This window comes from Tursiops truncatus, chromosome 1 (genome assembly GCF_011762595.2).
Source record: "Tursiops truncatus isolate mTurTru1 chromosome 1, mTurTru1.mat.Y, whole genome shotgun sequence".
NCBI classification, from domain to species: Eukaryota; Metazoa; Chordata; class Mammalia; order Artiodactyla; family Delphinidae; genus Tursiops; species Tursiops truncatus.
The window spans coordinates 60,838,555-60,861,443 of NC_047034.1; the positions used below are offsets into that span (position 1 = coordinate 60,838,555).

The following is a 22,889-nucleotide window of genomic DNA, read 5'->3' on the forward strand; positions in this document are numbered from 1 at the left end:
CTAAAGATCTTGATCTACTGTGGTCTACTGCAATGATTTCAAACCGTGTTCCTGGGAGCCTGGGAGCCCTAGGAGGTGTATCAGGTGTCACCAAGGGGAGTGAGAGGCAAGCTGTGCAAGAGAATTTGGTGGTCGTTCTTGAGGATCTGTGTATTTGTTTATAAAAACATTTCTTAAATATCTGCTATGTTCCAGGATACAATGGTGACCAAAACAGTCACAGTCTCTGTCATCAAGGAGCTTATCTAGACTGAACACTCAAGGGAGTGTACAATTACAGCCCGGCGAGTGAGCACGGCACGTCCTCTCAAGTTCCATGATTTACACTTGCTGTTCCTCTGCTTGGGACACCTTCACCCAGTTCTTCAGCTGTAATGGTTCTGCTTACTCATCTCAATACGACTATTATTCCCTGTGTGAAACTTCCCCCAGACTTTTTCAAATACCCAACCTGCAGAGTTATGAACTCCTTCCTTCACACTCCAGAATATTCTGTGTGTATCGTGTAATAATTACAGTAATAGCTTGTTTGCCTGTCTTCTTACAGACTAGACTGTGAGCTCCTGGGAAGATGGTAGTTATTTCTTTTATGTCCTAAGGGTCTAGTATGAGAGGTTCAATGAAGGTTTATCAAATAAATGAACGTCAGTTTTACTAAGATAAGATATATTACGTTAGGGTATGTAAAGAAGGCAACAGTACCGAATCACTACCACCACTAGCGTGGAACCCTTTCTATCACAGAAAGATTTCTCCAGGGTAAGCTGCGGGAAAAAAGGCTTAGACACGGGGAAACAGTTCCGTCCCACTGTCAACACCCAGAGAAAACGGAATCCTGAGATTTTATTATCTACAGAGGCTTAAACACTCCCATTGGATTCTAAGTCAACAACACCAGTATACAGAAGGGATTGTATGTTTAATTGTCCAAGTGAATTAGATTAAATCCCCTCTACGCCAACTCCATTTCAATGTCAAACTAATGAGATAATGTATGTGTGTATGATTTGTAACCTGAATTATACAAATTTTAGCTGTTATTATATAATAAGTGTTCAATACACATTTGTAAAATAAATGAACAAAATAAGATGATGACAGACCTTCACAGGTCACTAAGGAATCTAAACACAGTGGAAGACTTTCTGATCAATAAAAGGCTACCTAAGGGATGTTAGTATAAAAGAGATTACACTCTTTTTATTGGATGATATACTTTCATGAGAGAAAAAAACATGAAGTTGCTATTCTGCTTAACCATAGTATCGTGAATAGGATACAACAACTGAGTATATTCAACAAACCTATTCTGTCATATTACTGGAGACTGAGGAAGCACTATCAGCCTATTTCAGAATGTGTAGGGTGGCCCAAATTCTTTCTGGTTGTCACACTTACGAATGAAGAGGGGGACATGGAGGGGAAGGAGGAAATGTCACAGCCTTCAAATCAAGCAGTTTACAGCAGACATTAGAATTCTGCAGAGTCCAAAGCAAGTGACAAGAAGGCGAGGGAGGGCCCCTGGAGTCTCATACGGGTCACACGGTAACTGACAGTGGCTTGTGGAATGAGGAAGAGGGCAGAACAGCTGTCCGTTTCTCAAATCCTTCTCACTTAACTGCTGCCCAGTCATGTCTCAGAATAGAAACCCAATTTCTAAGAATAAATTAAATGAAATCTTTTTGTCCACAAAGTGCTACTGAGGTAGGAAAACTGATAAGCAGTTCCACACTTTCACAAATCTCTGGCTGGTAATTACAGACCACGGAGATCTGAGAACACTGTGTTCTTTTAAATGAAAACTAGAAATAATCACTTCTGTATCCACTGTTTTCGAAAGTTGACAACACCAAACTGCTCCTGTAAGTAAGGTTTACATTTGTGGAAAGGTTCCTGTAATTCCCTGTTAGAAATATTTCTTCAAGAAATTATTTTTGATCGGAAAAGATAAGATCATGAAGAGATTAAGTTTGCTGGGGGTGTGGGGAGGGGACAAGGGAGATATGAAAAAAATACCCCAAGGAAACCTGTGTTCCAACAAAACAGAGTCAATACAAGACTCATCGTTAGCTAAAGATTTGATACTAGAAGTTCATTCATTTGTTCACCCGTTCATTCACGAAACACTATTATATGCTAGGCACTGTTCTAGAAGCTAGCTGTCCAGCTCTGAATAAGACAAACTAGGTCTCTGGTCTTAATGAGCTCACTTTCTAGAGGAGAAAAACAGAAAATAAGAAAGGTATTTTTCTCCTTTAATCTGTGTAGCAAGACAAAAATAAAGAAATGAAGTTAGAATAAGTACTTGATGAAATAGGCAATGACCAGAGAGTGACTGAATGAGAAGGAGGGTGTGAGAAGGCACATGAAACAACTTCACACTGGGCGACTAGGGAAGACTTTTCTAAGGAGGTAACACTGGAGCTGAGACCTCAATTGTACGTTCAATTATTAGTGAAGTTGGACGAAGTTGCCTAAAAGGCAGAGGGAACAGCCAGTGAAAAGGTCCTAAATATGCTAACAAGCTTGACGAATCTGAGGAGGAAAGTAGCCATTTATGGCTGAAATGTAGTGGGCGAGGAGAAAACTGGAATGTGTCGACTCAGTGGCTGGCAGGTCTAGGTCATGTAGATCAGCGTATGAAGTCTGGGTTTTAAGAGCAGCTGGGGAGTCCCTGAGAATTTTAAGCAAGGGTGACATAACCTAATGTATATTTTTAAAAAGTGGGTCAGCAAACTATGGCCCCTGTGCAAATCCTCCCACAGCCTGTTTCTGTAAATAAAGTTTCATTAAAGCAGAGCCATGCCCTTGATCTACATATTATCTGTGGCTGCTTTTGCACCACAATGTCAGAAATGAGTAGCTGCAACAGAAACCACATGGCCCACAAAGCCTATTTACTGTCTGGCCGTTTAAAGAAAAAGTTTACTGACCCACGTTTTAGTTTTATTTTTGGCTGTGTTGGGTCTTCGTTGCTGTGTGCGGGCTTTCTCTAGTTGCGGTGAGTGGGTTTCTCATTGCGGTGGCTGCTTCTTGTTGCGGAGCACGGGCTCTAGGATTGCGGGCTTCGGTAGCTGCAGCATGTGGGCTCAGCAGTTGCAGCCCCTGGGCTCTAGGGCGTGTGGGCTTCGGTAGTTGTGGCTTGCGGGCTCTAGAGCGCAGGCTTAGTAGCTGTGGCGCACAGGCTTAGTTGCTCCGCGGCACGTGGGATCTTCCTGGACCAGGGACCGAACCCGTGTCCCCTGCACTGGCAGGCAGATTCTTAACCACTGCGCCACCAGGGAAGTCCCTGACCCATGTTTTAAAAAGCTCCCTCTGTGCTGTGGAAATCAGATTGTATGAAGGCGAGAGCAGAAGCAGGGAGACCAAGGTAGATGAATATGTGTTATATTCTGGAGTAAAGCTACCATAATTGATGGAGTGAATCTGTGTATGACTGGGTAAGTGCCTGTGAGTCAATATGATGTTACGCTCTATAGATCCATCGTGGAGAACACTGTGGCGATCTAGATGTACGTGTGCCAAGGTCCAGAGGTATGAAGGGATGCTTCAGGGTTTTATAAACCATATTAACATATTTGGACTCTATCCTAAGAGCATGAGGAGGCCCAGGAGAATTTTAAGGAGGGGAGTAAATTGATCAGATTCTAACATATTTTAGAAAAGATTAGAATGGTTCACACACCATCTCTCCAAAGCCTGTCAAAACTTCTAGGAATCTCAGAACTGCCTTTCTCTCTCAAGAAGTTGCCTAGACTAAAAGTCTTTAGTACAGCATTCATGAGAATAATTTTGGTTGCTTTTTTAAAATGCAGGAGCTCAAACGCTATTCAGATGAAATGAATCAGAATCTTTCATGGATAGGAACCAGGTATTTGTAGTTTTAAAAGGGGGATTTAAAGTGCACTCTTCATTAAAAATCACAGCTTAAGCAGGAAGGAGCTGATTTCCCAGGAAGCCTTGTGGAGTAATGGAAAGGCTGAAGTATTCTGTGGCTAGATTGTGCTTCCATGATCAAAGTCTATTACTAACTCTCCTTGAATACGCAGACATTATTGTACTTGGAATACAGGACAATGAAGGGAAGGAGAGGAAAGGAGTAGTTGACTCATCAAATAACTAGACATCTTAAGGATAAAAGCAGCAGAAATACAAACTCTTGGGTACCTTTTTCTATCTAGTCTTTTACCTAAGAGAAACAAGAGGGTGAGTTAAGTTGACTAAACCTTGACTGCTGACAAAAAGAAATAGAAGAAAGGGAACCTTTATATTATAAAACATCTAATTCTAAAATCAAAGAAGGATGGTAATAACTATTAGTTAACAAACCATTGACACATTAGCACCTATTTAAAATAGATTCTTGGACTTCCCTGGTGGCGCAGTGAATCCACCTGCCAATGCAGGGGACACGGCTTTGAGCCCTGGTCCGGGAAGATCCCACATGCCGAGGAGCAACTAAGCCCGTGCGCCGCAACTACTGAGCCTGCACTCTATAAAGTCTACAAGCCACAACTACTGAGCCTGCATGCTGCAACTACTGAAGCCCACACGCCTAGAGCTTGTGCTCTGCAACAAAGAGAAGCCACGGCAATGAGAAGCCCGCACACTGCGATGAAGACCCAATGCAGCCAAAAATAAATTTATTAGAAAAAATAAAATAGATTCTTGCACAAATGAAAGGAGAATTAGTTTCCTATAGGAAAACTCAGGAAGAACCATTCACCAGATGAACTCTTCATAAGAACAAGCAAATTTTAGTTGTCATAATCAGCAAATGTTTTTCTTGTTCTATAAAATGCTGCCTCCTCAAATCTGAAATCCAAGTGAATTTTTAAGGTTACTGATTGTTACTGAAGAAAACAGATCAAAAGATGTTACAGTGGTTAGAAGTACTACAATAATATTTTGTTGGACTACAAACATTTTCTGTTTACATTTTAGGTTTATTTTTTGTTTTGACTATTTGAAATTTTCACTCTTTCCTGGTAATAGTTAATATTTACAATTTGAGGGTTATTTTCTCTCCAGCTCTTTTAATTACAGACATAAGGGGCTTCTTTCAATGCTTCAGAGGTACTACAGTCTCTCTCCTCCAGGACTTAGACAAATGCTACATACTCTTTATTTTGCCTGGAATACTTAGCTCTCCCTTCCCCACCCTCTGAGAAAGTGATATATAATCTACTGCTTATATAGACCTGAAGGTCTGAAATGGAAATTATCCTAATAAAGAGTGAGGATGGGAGGGGACATCATGATTAGAAAGATCTCTGAAGTGGGAAAGAGTTTGATGTACCCCAAAATTCAGAGAGGGCCAGAGTGGATGGAGTGGATAGAGAAGGAAAGAATGCACTAGAAAAGCAGTTTGAGGTCAGGTCCTCCAGAGGACTGTGTGTCTTATTCATGACTTGAACGTGTTCCTGAAAGTGAAATTTGTAGGTAAAAGGGGAGTAAGTGCTTGGAAGCTAGTTTCAAATTCAGGCTTTACCATTTATCAGTTATGTGACCTGGGGTGAGTTATTACAAATAATCTACTTTGTAAAGGGTTGGAGCTAACTGAGGATAAATTTGTGAAATGACTGGCATATTGCCTGATACATTACAGGTATTCCATAAATGGTGGTGGTTGTTTTTATTAAATAATACCCAACATATGAAGAAATTTGTGATATCAGTGAAGAGTGATAAACACTTTGTTTATAATGGATACTGGATATTTTCTACTGTTATGAACACAGGTTATTCCATTCCTTCTTGAATATTAGTTATAATATATGCAATTTTGTATCTGTGGCACTGAACCTCACAGTTTATCATCTAAAACAGAAAAATACTGAAAAAAACATACTGAGCTATCTGTTTCAACCTCTGTAGTAACACGTTACATTTATTTTTGTCTCGGCTGTGACTGATTTTGACCAAACCTACCATTAAAGGGTACTTACTATAACGTATCTTAAGGTTTATGGTATGATCTTCCACTCTGAGAAGAAAAGCACAGCTGATAAAATTTTCAAATGACTTCATCTTTTCACTTTGACACTTTTCAATAAAGTTGGCTCATGGGGATATAAATTACTGTACTAAGATCAAGAATTCATAGAACTCATTCAAAAGTTAAGCTGCCTTCCATGCACCTGTTCCCTCTGAGAGGACTTAATGTCAGCAAGAAATAAACTTCTCTTGTGTTAAAAAAAAAAAAGTTAAGCTGCCTTGACTTTGTAATTTAAGGAAATTTTTACTTTACTTTTTACTTTTACTTTACTTTTTACTTCACTTCACTTCACTTTATTGGCTGTGCCGCATGGCACACGGGATCTTAGTTCCCCAACCAATCGAACCCATGCCCCCTGCAGTGGAAGCTCGGAGTCCTAACCAACGGACCACCAGGGAAGTCCCCCTTTTTTAAAAAAATAAATCCCTTTAAAGTAGATCTTAAATAATAATGTTTTTCAAATATAATAATGATTTTAATAGTACACTGACAGTTCTTACCAGCTCGAATATGATTCAGTGAAGCCAACATCCTCAACATGAAAGAGGCTGGAACTGTAATGGTATTTCTAGTCTCTTCCAGCATGAGTTCATTTCGAGTTATAACCTATGAGGCAAGTTAAATAACCATGTCAAAGATCACAGGGTAACTGTACCTTTTCCTTAGAGATTAGGAGAACAGTAAAAAATTAGCAGGAATTATTTCATTCTTCCTATGTATCTATATATGTCTATATTTCCACCTTAAGGCTACTCAGTACCAAATAATTACTTTAACTTGCATTCGACAGAGTAAGATCAGAGAACACTACTCTTTCAACTGGCAGAAAGACAAAGGTCAAACCTTGAGGCTACTTAAAACATTCAAGAATTCAATTTATTTTTACTTATAATTTGTTTTCCAGAGCAGTCTACTTTGTGTCTGTTTATTATTTTCCCATCTAGTAGAACTGATACTTCTAGTGACAGAGCAGTGTTAAATTATTATCCCTGGGTCACTTGGGTCCCTCAAGAAAAATGTTACCTTGACTGAAGCAAAGTAATCTTGAAAAATAAACCTTTGGATAAGAGTTACCAATGAATTTTGTCTTAAGTACCAAGCATTGGACTAAATGAACATCCATGAACACCTAGGGAGCTAATGGATAATCACAGGCAAAGGAAAAAAGAAAGAGGAAAAGCAAAGGTCATGGCAAAGGAAAAACAGGAAGAAAGAAAGGAAAGCATGAGAGGAAGAAAAAGATGCTAACCTGATCAGCAGTCCCCCAATGATATTACAATACTTTTTCAACTCATCGGGGTGCCCGACAGGGCCCTTTACAACCATGCCCCAACCTAGCTTTTTAGTCCAACTGAGCTGCTTTCATATGTGTCCTCTAGGTTTCAGCACACTGGTGGTTCACTTACCTTACAGTAACTTGAAGCACACTGATGCTTCTGTCTCAAATGTTCCTTTGATCCTTGTATGCCTAGGAAACTCAGTCCAATTCTTATTTCCTCTGTGAAGACCGTCCCATCCCATCTATTCCATTTGCAAGCATGGCTGTTCCTTTCTACGGGCTTCCAAAACACTATGGGTACATCTCTGACACTGAGCACACTATATTCTAGCTGTTTATATGTCTGTTTTTTCCACGAGTCTTTCAGTTCTGAAGGAGGGGGTTATCTTTTTCAATTCAGCACTGTGCCTGACATACACCAAGTGTTTTATATATGTCTATTAAATGAGTAAAAGTATACGTGGGAATTTCACTGTGAACTGTCAACCTTGGTCTAGAGAACTAGTTTTCCAAGTCATTAATATTTTTAGCAATGAACTCTTATTTTATTAAGAGGGGGTGGTATCAACCTTAGTTGCAATCCCCTCCTCACAGAAGTTCAACAATTAGTTAGTAGCTGATTAATGCAATGGATCCTTATTTTCATAAGAAATCTTATACGGAAACCCAAAAATGAAAACCCTCGTTGCAGTTGGGAAGGAAATGCCCAGAGTTTAGCTTTCATATCATCCATCTTCCTGCTTCCAATTCTGTAAAAAACCTAGAGCTTCAGAGAACTCAGTTTGAAAACTAGTGATGTCACAGTAGCTTCAGAAGCTGAGGAAATCTTAAAATATAATCCTAAAGGAAAAGAGTCTCCAATCGTTTGTTCTGCTACCTATTTGGCTATGATTATGGGGAACAGCTATAGCAAAACTATTTTCTTAAAAGGACATCGTGGTTTTTTTTTAATGATTCTTCATTGCAATAAGCACAAACAGTCACCCTATGTTTCTTCAACTACAATATACTATATCTGTTACTACCAATAATCAATATTCTACTTATCCAAATAATATTCCAATTTTTACCTCTCTAGTATTGTGGGCATGTTTTATTCTTGACTTTTCTTTTTCTTAAAATTTGACCTCATTAAATGAATTAACTTGTTTTATGTTACCAGCTAATAACAAAATGAGCTGCTTTGATTCTTCTTCAAACAGCAGTTCGGGAACAAAGTGACATATGTTCTATAATAAGTATAATAAAAATCTTACTTCATCGGCGAGTTTTCGGTTAAAAATCCTTGACTCTTCTAGGGGTGACCAGATCTTTATGTCATAATCTATGCCAGATGAGGCTAGAACTAGAAATAAAATGCTCACATTAATATAAAGCTTAGAAATATGCCATTAATTCATGTACATTTATAATGTATATATGCACGTATGTATATGTTCAGCAAAATTGAGTTAGAATGGAAATTGTACTGATACATTTAGTTGTTAACTGAGAATATTATTTTGAAGATTTCCTAAAAGTTACTCTAGAACACAATTTTAAGACCATCTTGAAATCACTCGAATTTTTTTCTTACTTACTGCTCTTTTATGAGAAACATGGGCAATTTCAAATGGAAGGCAAGAACAAGCCAATGCTCCTTTGTTCTGGTAAATTAATTCAGACATGTGAAGACTAAAAGGCTTGGAGGTTCAATTTGGTTAAGTAGTGAAAAGTTCAATCAGCCAAACGTCTTACAGCTGAAAAAACTTAGAAGCACTCTTAAGAGTATAAACTCGTTAACCTATTTCCCCATATTTTCTGCCCAAAGCAGGTTATAAGTGTTTTTTGTTTTAAACCCCAAATAGTAATACTTGACCCTAGTGGCTGCCTTCTAGGATAATTTGGATTATTTTTATATTAACAACTAGGAAAAAGTTGAAGCTGATTAATTATACTAATGATTTCTAGCCCTTGCCTTATAAAAGGTCATCTTACTTGGGTCAAACGGGTGTGGCTGCAGGCAGTTTACCACGTGATTATCAGCTTCCAGAAGCATTAAATGCTCAGCAGTGTGACGATCCCAGATGAAGATATGGCCACAGTCAGAACCACTCATTACAAAGTTAGCACCCCAGAAATTGGCTTCTTTTATCTAAGGGTTAAAAAAAAGGAAATGATAAGAGAATTCAAATCAAAGTTATTAAAAAAGATTTAGTCTATTCTCAAGTTAAAACAGTTAATTGGCTCAGAAAATAAAAAATTGAAGAGAGCCTTTGTCTTCTAGTATATTGAAATCATGATAGAGATTTATCAGCAGGGATAAAGTGGCAGTAAGTAATGAAAAGTCCCCCATGAAGATAGGGATTTGCTTTGTTCAATGCTATATTTATAGTGCCTGAAACAGTACTTGGCACACAGTAGGTGCTGAGTTAATAACTGCTAAATGAATGAATGGGATTTCTGCGTTTTGAACAGTATAATGGAAACATATATATATGTTATTGAACTTTCCAAAAACGGTTCCATTTTCGATTTTACAAGATAATAAAAACAATTCATAGAAAAAAATGAATTGTTCCCTCCTGTATCTTGCTTTATGCCAAAAGAACAAAAAGTACCAATCTTTTTATTAGCTATTAGAAGCTCTCACAATCAAGAAGGAAAGATATAAATACATATTTACTTTTATGAAGCAATGAGACAAAGGATATGTTAGAATGGTTATGATGGAATTTTTCAGCAGATGCACATGAATGAACCATCAAAAATCTTTCTTTGTACTTCATATCAGAATTTTTGAAATCATTTTAAGTGCAGCTGCTACTTTGCTATTTTTGGCAAAGCAAAGGAGGGGAGGAGTTTTTTTGTTACTTGGAATACTTTTATATTTACTTGTCTTCTTTTTTTTTTCCATTCCTGTCCCTAATTATTTTCATTCAAAATTTTAACCAGCAAAATGCAAGAAATATAAATTGGTTACCTCTATCAATAATGAGTATGCTTTCCAGAATGATTAAATTATTACTACCAATGATATCTATAGAGACAGCTAATTGTTTCCCCATCCCAAAGTTACTTTTTGCCTTGACTCTAAAGAAAGCAGATTAAAACGGATTCTGTAGATACTTTTTGATAACTCAATGAATATATGAGAACACTTTCTAGATATAAATGGTTCGGAGTAACAGTTATGTTAATCATCTCACAAGATTCTCTTAGTAAACAGTTAATATTGCATTGGGTATATAGACTTCTGGGTTATAAAAACTTGAAAAGATCTTAGAGATCATCTGGTCTATTCTTATTTCATAGATGAGGAAATTAAAGTCTAGAAAGACAAGGTGACTAAAACAAATCTTTACTTGTCAATCTTTAAAAGAGTTATCATTAATATGACTATATTTTGCAAGGAACCTGGATTTCATGTATCCAAATCTTTCTCTCCAAAACCAACAAAGGGCACTAATATGAACTAAAAAAATCTACTAGGAAAGTAGACAACAAGTGTGAGAGAGCAAAAAAGAAGCAGTGGGGACTTCCCTGGTGGCGCAGTGGTTGAGAGTCTGCCTGCCGATGCAGGGGACACGGGTTCGTGCCCTGGTCCGGGAAGATCCCACATGCCGTGGAGCGGCTGGGCCCGTGAGCCATGGCCGCTGAGCCTGCGTATCCGGAGCCTGTGCTCCACAACGGGAGAGGCCACAACAGTGAGAGGCCCGCAAACCGCAAAAAAAAAGAAGCAATGGTTACTTGTACAAGCTAAAATTTTTAAAATTCTACAATAGTTCCTCAGTAGGGTAGAGTTTTCTTATAAAAAATGATGGTCTTTCACAATATATTATAGGACGAAAAGAACTATGTTTGGGTAAAGAGATAACTGTGAAGGTGCAATAATATATTGGAATCACACTAGCATATATGAAAATAATCATTATGGAAAAAAATTCATATTACAAAATTGCAGTTCTTCCAAAGAACGTCATGAGTATATGGTACCATTGTCCTGGAGTTGCGATGGCCCTTATAAACCATCTTTACTAGTGGCCTTCGAATGTTCAAGGTATCCAATTCCTCCATTTCTTTTCTTTCTTTTCTCCGCCTGAAGAACTCCTGAATTCGGGCAACAGCAGAGCGTCTATAAATTACATATTAGAAGAAAAAACAGAAATAAGTAAAAAACATTCACAGGCCACTACAGAATGAAAATGAGCAACATTAAAATACAGTAAAGTCTAGAAAACATTTAAACTAAACATTATGTCAATAAGGCATCCCCAACCAAAAGCATAAAGAGGCAGACACAACAGTGAGACTACACCAGACTAGTTGAGTTACTAAAACAAAATGTTTTAGTTAAGAGATCACTTAGAAATTTGGTACTGGTTGAGAGAGTAAAGGAAGTAGCATGCGGCACACTTTTTAAATGGCTGTTTTATAAAAACATAATACAGACAAAATTAATTGCAATTTACTACAAATAAAACAAAACCTATTCCATATTATTTGTCCTCTCCATGTTAGGAAATGTAAAGGCATAAAGAGAAACCAGAAGAAGAAACTAAGGTTAACATATAATTTCAGTAGATAAACTTATGTTTTGAGATTTTGTTTAAAGATATTTGTTCTCAGCAAAGAACAGACTAGTCAAGAAAAACAATATTAATATACATGAATAAAACAAGGACCTTCAAATAGAATCTATTCTATATGAACTCCATATTAGAGTACAGATTTGGAGCTAATGAGGCTGATTTTACCCTCCTAAGAACTGAGTTGGCCACAAAACTAGAGAATAAAGAACAATGGACTCTTTAAGACTGATTTAATTATTAGAAGGAACTTTTCCTAACACATGTTTACTGAATAACTTTGTTAGTCTGAACTTATTTAAAACATTATATTTTGCCATATAATAGACCAAAAATCCAAAATATATAAAGTGTCTACAAATCAGTATGAAAAATGAACACTATAATAGAAAAAGAGTAAAGAACATGAATAGGGAAATTATAGAAAAAAGAGACTTAATAAATATACAAAAGGATGCCCAGCCTCACTAATATTAAGATAAAAATAAAAAGAAATTGATCTTTTTGTATGTCTATCAGATTAAAAATTTTTTTACATCTATCAGAGTGGCAAGAATACAGGAAAATAGGCACTACTGGTAGGAGTTTGAAAGTTTTATATATAAAAAAGTGCACTCTTCTGTTGTAAACTTTTGACTGAAGTAGAACACATATTCAGGAAGGTATAAAATCATAAATGTGTAGCTCAGTGCATTTTTGCAAAATAGCCCCATGTAACCAGTACCAGTATGAGAGAGAGAGGATAAATAGAATTCCAGGAGTCTCTCTATGCTCCATTCCCATTATTACGTTCCCCTTATAGGAAACCACTATTCTGACTCCTAACATGATGGATTAGTTTTGCCTGTTTGTGAACATTAACTAAATGGAATCATACAAAATATATTTTGTGTCCAGCTTCTTTATCTCATTATTACATTTGTAAGAGTCATCCATGTTGTTGAATTTCGCTATAGTTCATTCATCTTCTTTGCTGTAGAGTACTACTTTGTATAAATACATTATAATTTACTTTTTCCATTCAACTGTTGGTGAACATTGGGTTGTTTACAGGTTTTGATTACTGAAATAGTGCTTTGGCGAACATACGTACATATTTCTGTTGAGTATATATCCAGGAGTGGAATTGCTGGACCACAGGTATGTGCGTATGGTCAGCTTTAACAGATACTCCCAAACGATTTTCCAAAGTGGTTACAGCAATTTATAATTCCACTAGCAATATATTAGTGTTCCAGTACAATATATTTTTGAGGAGAAATTAAATAATATCCATTAAAATTTAAAACATATATTTGCTTTGATGTAGCAATTTCATCTTTTAAACATATATGCTGTAGAAAAATATGCAAATATATATATATATATACACACAATATATACAGACACACACACACACACACACACACACACACACATATTCACTGCAGTACTTTGAGAAACACTGGAAATAATCTAAATGTCTTATACACAGAAAGGATAGGTTAAATAAATTATGGTACATCCATATACTGGAATACTTATGCCACCATTAAAAACAATAAGAAAGATCTATAAGCAAGAACATGAAAAATGTCAGCATTATCCTACTGAATCTACAACATAGGTTAAAAAATAATTCATAGGGGAAAAATTTATATATATACATAGAGTCTAGAAAACCAGACACTAAATTGTTAATAACACTTTCTAAAACAATTACATAACCATTAGGTAGTCTTATAATAAAAAGGTATTTTCTTTTTCATAAAATGGTATCATAAATTCTATAGGCTTATTTAAAAAGTGTTTAAAAAACTTTATCCTATGCTATATATATGTTAAAAAAAACAGGGTCTGAAATTTTAAGTTAGATATCGTTAGAAACTACCACACAGAAAGCTGACATGTTTAGGTTACTCTGATTATCTCTTTCTGATTGGGAAGTGATAAATGGGAAGGGCTGAGAGTTCAAATGTTCTCAAAAGAAACATAATTAATATGATTGAAACTCTCTTTTTTCTAAAGTGGAAGAGAAAAGGACACTCAATCAGTTAAAAGTATGTGATTAACAAGAAACCAATAAAGAAAAAAACCCTTGCTAAGAAAGAGTATCTAGAAACTAACACAACATTGTAAATCAACTATACTTCTATAAAATAAATTTAAAAAAAAAAGACTATCAGGTAGTAGAGGAAATAGAAATAATCCTGCTGATAAACTGAAGGCCTTGGGAGCTATAAATGGAAAAAGAAACTATATGACAAATTAAGAATTAGACAAAAGCTGAAATCACTTAAAACAAGGTATGTGGGCAAAATTAAAGTTGAATGAGTAATGAGATGATAGTAATTAAGAATTGATGGTACCAAATCATAAGTGTTCATTTCACTTAAAAGTTTGCTGTAGAATATGGTCTAATTTATTGCTTAATGTTTGTTTGGCTTAATCCTGATAAAGAATAATTTTGAAAAATAGATCTCAAGTTATGTAGTCTGTATTGTACAGTTTAGATAAAAGATTAGGGCACCTACCACTATCTCGCTATAGGAAAATGATCTAAAACAGAAAAAAAAGCTTCAAGTACACACATTTCAAATTAGACGATAAAAAGTGACAGTAAATGTCAGGTAATGTCCAACACAGCAAACAGTTCTAAAAGAGATGAATAAACTTAGAATAAATACATTGAGGGGAATTCCCTGGCAGTCCACTGGTTAGGACTCAGCACTTTCACTGCCAAGGGCCTGGGTTCAATCCCTGGTCAGGGAACTAATATCCCTCTGGCTGTGTGGCCAAAAAAAAAAAAAAATTAACACACTGATACCACTTTCCTAGAGGATATTTCATAAGAAACATCAAAAGAATATAAGATGTTGAAAATAATAAATTTGTAATTTATTACTTTGCAAAATTAATAAAATTAAAATGATACATACATATGAAGAACACCAATCAGCAAATAACTATTTATTAAAAGCCTACTATTTGCAAAGTTGTTTTTGAGATTATTAGTTATGAGTTCTTTTATATATATATGATAGCTTATGTTAACTTGGCATGCAATTTAAAATTCATAAAAGATAATACAAAGTTCAGTAAGCATGGAAAATTTCAGAAGTAAACAATAAATAAAGAGTATACATTCCAACCCAATGGAGGAAAGAAAATGAAAAAAGCAAAATAACATCAGCAAAAAGATAAAAATCTTAATCCTAAAAAAGACAGGAAAGTTAAAAAAAATTAGGTAAAACAGGATAATCAGAAGTAAAAAGTTGGAAACAAGTCCAAAAGTAGCCATGATAATAATAAAGAGACTAAATTCACCAATGGAGAAAAATGAGATTGTCTCAGGCATACCTAAAGTATTATGACAAGGAAAGATTTCAGGGAAAAAGGATATTGTGCAAATACTAATCAAATGAAAGGTGGCATAGCTACAGTAATATCAAACAAAACAGACTAAGATAAAAAGTAGCATTAAAGGTAGAGAGGATTACTACATATATAATAAGTTCAGTTTACCAGGAAGATATAACAATTTAACATATATGCATACAATAAAAAGCCTCAAACTGCATTAAAAAAGAAAATGACAGAACTACAAGGAGAATTAGATACATACACCATTTTAATGATTTCAATACCTCTCTCTCACTATTTTATACGTCAAGCTAGCAAAAAATAGGGATAATATGAACAGCACAATTAGTCTTAATTGAATGGTCACATATAAAATTCTACATTAAAAATTAAAGTCATATGCTTTTCAAGCACACAAGGCACATTTACAAATTTATCATATACAAGGCCACAAAGCCACTTTCTACAAACTTCAAAGTATGCGTCTAAACCAACCATGTTCTCTGACCACAAATTAGATGTTAATGAAAAAAAGCTGAATGTATACAACTAAAGAAGTTAGAAAAAGAACCACAAAGGAATCTCAACTAATATACAAGGAAGGAAATAATAAAGAGAGAAGAAAACTAGAAGTATAAAACAAAGGGGTTAACAAATATGAAAGAAATCAACAAAGCCAAAAGTTGTTTCTTTTTCTTTTTTTTTTCTTTTTTTGGCTGTGCCACATGGCTTGCCAGATCTTAGTTCCCTGACCAGGATAACGGAGAAAAAATTAAGGGGGTTCAAAGAAATAATGTTATGAATAAAAAGGTGGCTATAACTAAAGACACAGCAGGAATTAAGAAGACAATAAAAATACTATAATAAATTTGAAAAGTTAGATGAATCGACAAATTGAAAAATATCACCTAAAACTGACTAAAGAAGAGAGAGTTGAAATAGTCCTGTAATTATTAAAGAATCAAAATAACACTTAAAAAACATACCCCAAAGAAAATACCAGTTCCAGATAATTTTATAAGTAGGGTCTAGTAAATTTTCAAAGAAAAGATCATTCCGATCTTATACAAACTCTGCCAGAGAAAAGAAAAAGAGGAAATATTCTTCTACTCATTCTCTGAGGCTACTGTAACTTTTTACCAAAAAAAGGGTCATGAGACTATAAGAAAAGAAATTCAGTCAGAATATAGATGCAGAAGTCCTCACAAAATATTAGCAAACTAAATCCAACAACATGTCCAAAAGATAATCTATCATGACCAAGTTAGATTTATCTCAGGAGTATAAAGACTGTTAAATCTGCTTCCACATGCAAGGAGCTTGAAGGTTCCCACTTCAAAGCTAATAAGTAAAAGCTGAATGGACTGAAAAATCAACAACTCTTCTTGGATCCCTAAGAGAGGGGAGGACACCAGGCATCACAGAACTCCAGAATGCGTCCCCTCCCCCCCACATCACCACATTACTAAAGGCCTACGTACCACAGTTCCTATTACCTAGTACAACATATACAGCTATGGAAAAAAATTACAAGGCATAACAAAAGGCAAAAAACAATCTGAAGAGACAGCATCAGAACCAGATATGGCAGGGATGTTGGAACTCTCAGACCAGGAATTTATTTATTTATTTATTTATTTATTTTAACATCTTTATTGGAGTATAATTGCTTTACAATGGTGTGTTGGTTTTTGCTTTATAACAAAGTTAATCAGCTATACATACACATATATCCTCACATCTCCTCCCTCTTGCGACAGACCAGGAATTTAAAACAACTATGATTCAGGACTTCCCTGGCGGTCCAGTGGTTAAGACTCTGCACTTCCCATGCAGGGGGCGTGGGTTTGATCCCTGGTCGGGGAACTGGGATCCCACATGCTGCACCACGTGGCCAAAAAAAAAAAAAAAAGATCCTTCCTGCCATCAGCATCCTCAGACCTCCCCTGTCCTCCAGACTACTGCAACAGCTCTGAAAGCTTCCTGACCTCTCCCAACGCCAGCCAGCTTATAAAGCCTCCTTCCCCAGCAACTGGGGAATTTGTCTTCAGGGCTCTCATTCTCCTTTAAAAGAATAAAAAAATATATAAAACAACTATGATTAATATGCCAAGGGCTCTCTAACTGATAAAGTAGACAGCATGCAAGAATAGATGGGCAATGTAAGCAGAGAGATGAAAATCCTAAGAAAGAAACAAAAAGAAATGCAAGAGATCAAAAACACTGGAACAGAAACAAAGACTACCTTTGATGGGCTTATTAGTAGACTGGACATGGCTGAGAAAAGAATCTTTGAGCTAAAGGCTATATCAACAGAATCCTTTAAAACCAAAAAGCAAAGAGAGCAAAGATTGAAAAAAACAAACAGAATATCCAAGGACTGTGGGATAACTATCAATACAATAAGTGTAACATAGGCATAATGGGAATATCACAGTGAGAAGAAAGGAACAGAAGAAATATTTGAAACAATAATGACTGAGAATTTCCCCAAATTAATGTGAGACACTGAACCACAGATCCAGGAAGCTCAGAGAACACCTTGCAGGATAAATGCCAAAAAAGAACTATACTTTGGCATATCACTTTCAAAATATGAAAATCAAAGATAAAGAAAAAAATCCTGAAAGAAGTCTGAGGAAAAAAAAATCATACCTATAAAGGAATAAAGATAAGAATCACATCCTACTTCTCCTCAGAAACCATGAAACAAAAAGAGAACAGAGTGAATTAATTAAAGTGTTGAGAGAAAAAACCAAAACAAAACCACCAACCTAGAATTCTGTACAGTGGAAAATTATCCTTCTAAAGTGAATGAGAATAAAGTCTTTCTCAAACAAAAACTGTAGAAATTTGTTGCCAGTAGACTTGCCTTGCAAGAGAAGTTCTTTACAGAGAAGGAAAATAATAAAGGTCAGAAACATGAACTGACATAAACAACAGAAGGGCATCAAAGAAGGAATGAGTGAAGGTAAAATAAAAACTTTTACTTTTCTTATTCTAACAAATAACACTGTTCAAAATAATAATAGCAACAAGCATTCCATTATCTATGTACATATATATATATGCTTATGTATGCTTACATTAAAGTGAAATGAATTACAGCAATGACACAAGGCACAGAAAGAAGGAACTAGGATTTTGTTATTATAAGGTACTCTACCTATGAAGCGGTATAGTGTTATTTGAATTAGCTGTAAATTTATATTGCAAACTCTAGGGTAACCACTAACAGAGGTAAAAAAAGAAGTACAAATGCTATGCTAAGAAAGGAGAGAAAATGGAATCATATAAAATGCTGAATTAAAACCACAAAAGGTGACCTTCGAGATGGCGGAAGATTACGACATGGAGATCACCTTCCTCCCCACAAATACATCAGAAATACATCTACATGTGGAACAACTCCTACAGAACACCTACTGAACGCTGGTAGAAGACCTCAGACCTCCCAAAAGGCAAGAAAGTCCCCACGTACCTTGGTAGGGCAAAAGAAAAAAGAATAAACAGACACAAAAGAATAGGGACGGGACCTGCACCAGTGGCAGGGAGCCATGAAGGAAGAAAGGTTTCCACACAAGAGGAAGCCCCTTCGCGGGCGGAGACTGCAGGTGGCGGAGGGGGGAAGCTTCGAAGCCGCGGAGGAGAGCGCAGCCACCGGGGTGCGGAGGGCAAAGCGGAGAGATCCCCGCACAGAGGACTGGTGCTGACCGGCACTCACCGGCCCGAGAAGTTGTCTGCTCCCTGCGCTGGGGCGGGTGGGGGCTGGGAGCTGAGGCTCCGGCTTCGGTTGGAGCGCCGGGAGAGGACTGGGGTTGGCGGCGTGAACACAGCCTGAAGGGGGCTAGGGCGCCACGGCTAGCCGGGAGGAAGTCCGGGAAAAAGACTGGAACTGCCTAAGATGCAAGAGACCATTGTTTCGGGGTCTGTGAGGAGAGGGCATTCAGAGCACTGCCTAAACGAGCTCCACAGACGGGCGCGAGCCGCAGCTATCAGCGTGGACACAGGGACGGGCATGAGACGCTAAGATCCCTGTGTGCAAGCACAGGTCACTATCCACACCTCCACTCCCGGGAGCCTGTGCAGCCCCCCACTGCCAGGGTCCCATGATCCAGGGCCAACTTCCCCAGGAAAACACACAGCGCACCTCAGGCTGTTGCAACGTCACACCAGCCTCTGCTGCCCCAGGCTCGCCCCTCCCTTCCCTGCCTGAGGTGAGCCTGAGCTCCCTAATCAGCTGCTACTTTAACCCTGTCCTATCTGAGCGAATAAAAGACATGCTCAGGCAACCTATAAACAGAGGCGGGGCCAATCCAAAGCTGAACTCCAGGAGCTATGTGAACAAATAAGAGAAAGGGAAACCTCTCCCAGCAGCCTCAGGAGCAGCGGATTAAATGTCCACAATCAACTTGATGTACCCTGCATCTCTGGAATAGCTGAATAGGCAAAGAATCATCCCAAAATTGAGGTGGTGGACTTTGGGAGCAATGATAAATATATTTTTTTGCTTTTTCTCTTTTTGTGAGTGTGTTTGTGTATGCTTCTGTGTGTGATTTTGTCTGCGTAGCTTTGCTTTTACCATTTGTCCTGGGGTCTGTCCGTTTTTTTTTTTTTTTTAGCATAGTTTTTAGAGCTTGTTATCAGTGGTGGATTTGTTTTTTGGCTTGGTTGTTCTCTTCTTTCTTTCTTTTTTTTCTTACTTTTTAATATGTTTTTATTTTCAATAATTATATTTTATTTTAATAACTTTATTTTATTCTTTTTCTTTCTTTCTTTCTCTCTCTCTCTCTCTCTCTCTCTTTCTTTCTCCCTTTTCTTCTGAGCCATGTGGCTGACACGGTCTTGGTGCTCCGGCCGGGTGTCAGGCCTGTCTGTGCCTCTGAGGTGGGAGAACTGAGTTCAGGACATTGGTCCACCTGAGGCCTCCGAGCTCCATGTAATATCAAATGGCGAAAGCTTTCCAAGTGATCCCTATCTCAATGCTAAGACCCAGCTCCACTCAACGACCAGCGAGCTACAGTGCTGGACACCCTATGCCAAACAACTAGCAAGACAGGAACACAACTCCACACATTAGCAGAGAGAATGCCTAAAATCATAATAAGGTCACAGACACCACAAAACACATGACTGGACACAGACCTGCCCACCAGAAAGACAAGATCCAGCCTCATCCACCAGAACACAGGCACTAGTACCCTCCACCAGGAAGCCTACACAACCCACTGAACCAACCTTAGCCACTGGGGGCAGACACCAAAAACAACAGGAACTACGAAACTATAGCCTGCGAAAAGGAGACACCAAACACAGTAAGTTAAGCAAAATGAGAAGACAGAGAAACAAACAGCAGATGAAGGAGCAAGGTAAAAACCCACCAGACCTAACAAATGAAAAGGAAATAGGCAGTCTACATAAAAAAGAATTCAGAGTAATGACAGTAAAGATGAGCCAAAATCTTGGAAACAGAATGGAGAAAATATAAGAAATGTTTAACAAGGACCTAGACGAACTAAAGGGCAAACAAACAATGATGAAAAATACAATAAATGAAATTAAAAATTCTCTAGAAGGAATCAATAGCAGAATAACTGAGGCAGAAGAATGGATAAGGGACCTGGAAGATAAGACACTGGAAATAACTACTGCAGAGCAGAATAAAGAAAAAAGAATGCAAAGAATTGAGGACAGTCTCAGAGACCTATGGGCCAACATTAAACGCACCAATATTCGAATTACAGGGGTCCCAGAAGAAGAAGAGAAAAAGAAAGGGACTGAAAAAATACTTGAAGAGATTATAGTTGAAAACTTCCCTAATATGGGAAAGGAAACAGTTAATCAAGTCCAGGAAGCACAGAGAGTCCCATACAGGATAAATCCAAGGAGAAACATGACAAGACACATATTAATCAAACTATCAAAAATTAAATACAAAGAAAAAATATAAAAAGCAGCAAGGGAAAAATAACATATAAGGGAATCCCCATAAGGTTAACAGCTGATCTTTCAGCAGAAACTCTGCAAGCCAGAAGGGAGTGGCAGGACATATGTAAAGTGAAGAAAGGGAAAAACCTACAACCAAGATTACTCTACCTGGCAAGGATCTCATTCAGATTCGAAAGAGGAATTAAAACGTTTACAGACAAGCAAAAGCTAAGAGAATTCAGCACCAGCAAACCAGCTTTACAACAAATGCTAAAGGAAATTCTCTAGGCAGGAAACATAAGAGAAGAAAAAGACCTACAATAACAAAGCCAAAACAATTAAGAAAATGGTAATAGGAACATACATATCGATAATTACCTTAAATGTAAATGGATTAAATGCTCCAACCAAAAGACACAGACTGGCTGAATGAATACAAAATCAAGACCCATATATATACTGTCTACAAGAGACCCACTTCAGACCTAGGGGCACATACAGACTGAAAGTGAGGGGATGGAAAAAGATATTCAACACAAACGGAAATCAAAAGAAAGCTGAAGTCGCAATTCTCATGTCAGACAAAATAGACTTTAAAATAAAGACTATTAGAAGAGACAAAGAAGGACACTACATAATGATTAAGGGATCGATCCAAGAAGAAGATACAACAATTGTAAATATTTATGCACCCAACATAGGAGCACCTCAGTACATAAGGCAAATGCTAACAGCCATAAAAGGGGAAATCAACAGTAACAAAATCATAGTAGGGGACTTTAGCACCCCACTTTCACCAATGGACAGATCATCCAAAACGAAAATAAACAAGGAAACACAAGCTTTAACTGATATATTAAACAAGATAAACTTAATTGATATTTATAGGACATTCCATTGAAAAATAACAGAACACACTTTCTTCTCAAGTAGCCATGGAACATTCTCCAGGATAGATCATATCTTGGGTCACAAATCAAGCCTTGGTAAATTTAAGAAAACTGAAATCGTATGAAGTATCTTTTCCGACCACAACGCTATGAGACTAGGTATCAATTACAGGAAAAAATCTGTAAAACATGCAAACAGATGGAGGCTAAACAATACGCTACTTAATAACCAAGAGATCAGTAAAGAAATCAAAGAGGAAACCAAAAAATACCTAGAAACAAATGACAATGAAAACACGACGACCCCAAACCTATGGGATGCAGCAAAAGCAGTTCTAAGAGGGAAGTTTATAGCAATATAATCTTACTTTAAGAAACAAGAAACATCTCAAATAAACAACCTAACCTTACACCTAAAGCAATCAGAGAGAGAACAAAAAACCCCCAAAGTTAGCAGAAGGAAAGAAATCATAAAGATCGGATCAGAAATAAATGAAAAAGAAATGAAGGAAACAATAGCAAAGATCAATAAAACTAAAAGCTGGTTCTTTTAGAAGATAAGCGAAAATGATAAACCATCAGCCAGACTCATCAAGAAAAAAAGAGAGAAGACTCAAATCAATAGAATTAGAAATGAAAAAGGAGAAGTAACAACTAACACTGCAGAAATACAAAGGAGTATGAGAGATTACTACAAGCAACTCTATGTCAATAAACGGACAACCTGGAAGAAATGGTCGAATTCTTAGAAAAGCACAACCTACTGAGACTGACCCAGGAAGAAATAGAAAATATAAACAGACCAATCACAAGCACTGAAATTGAGACTGTGATTAAAAATCTTCCAACAAACAAAAGTCCAGGACCAGATGGCTTCACAGGTG

General features: G+C 37.0%; 2 protein-coding genes across 10 annotated transcripts in view; one reads left to right on the forward strand and one right to left on the reverse strand.

The window, feature by feature from the left end:
* Positions 1-5,848, forward strand: part of GPR161 (G protein-coupled receptor 161) — a 59,884-nt gene extending 54,036 nt beyond the window's left edge. For all 3 annotated transcript variants that reach the window (XR_012331736.1, XR_004526301.2, XR_012331742.1), the window contains exon 10: positions 196-5,848. The gene's annotated coding sequence lies outside the window, so the exon portion shown is untranslated. The remainder of the gene's footprint in view (positions 1-195) is intronic.
* DCAF6 (DDB1 and CUL4 associated factor 6) overlaps positions 1-22,889 on the reverse strand; it is a 172,487-nt gene that overhangs the window by 712 nt on the left and 148,886 nt on the right. For all 7 annotated transcript variants that reach the window (XM_019952348.2, XM_019952349.3, XM_019952347.3 and 4 more), the window contains 4 exons: positions 11,253-11,391; positions 9,255-9,411; positions 8,534-8,622; positions 6,499-6,604 (listed from right to left, as the gene is read on the reverse strand). In XM_019952348.2, coding sequence (XP_019807907.1) covers positions 6,499-6,604; positions 8,534-8,622; positions 9,255-9,411; positions 11,253-11,391 — 491 coding nt within the window. The remainder of the gene's footprint in view (positions 1-6,498; positions 6,605-8,533; positions 8,623-9,254; positions 9,412-11,252; positions 11,392-22,889) is intronic.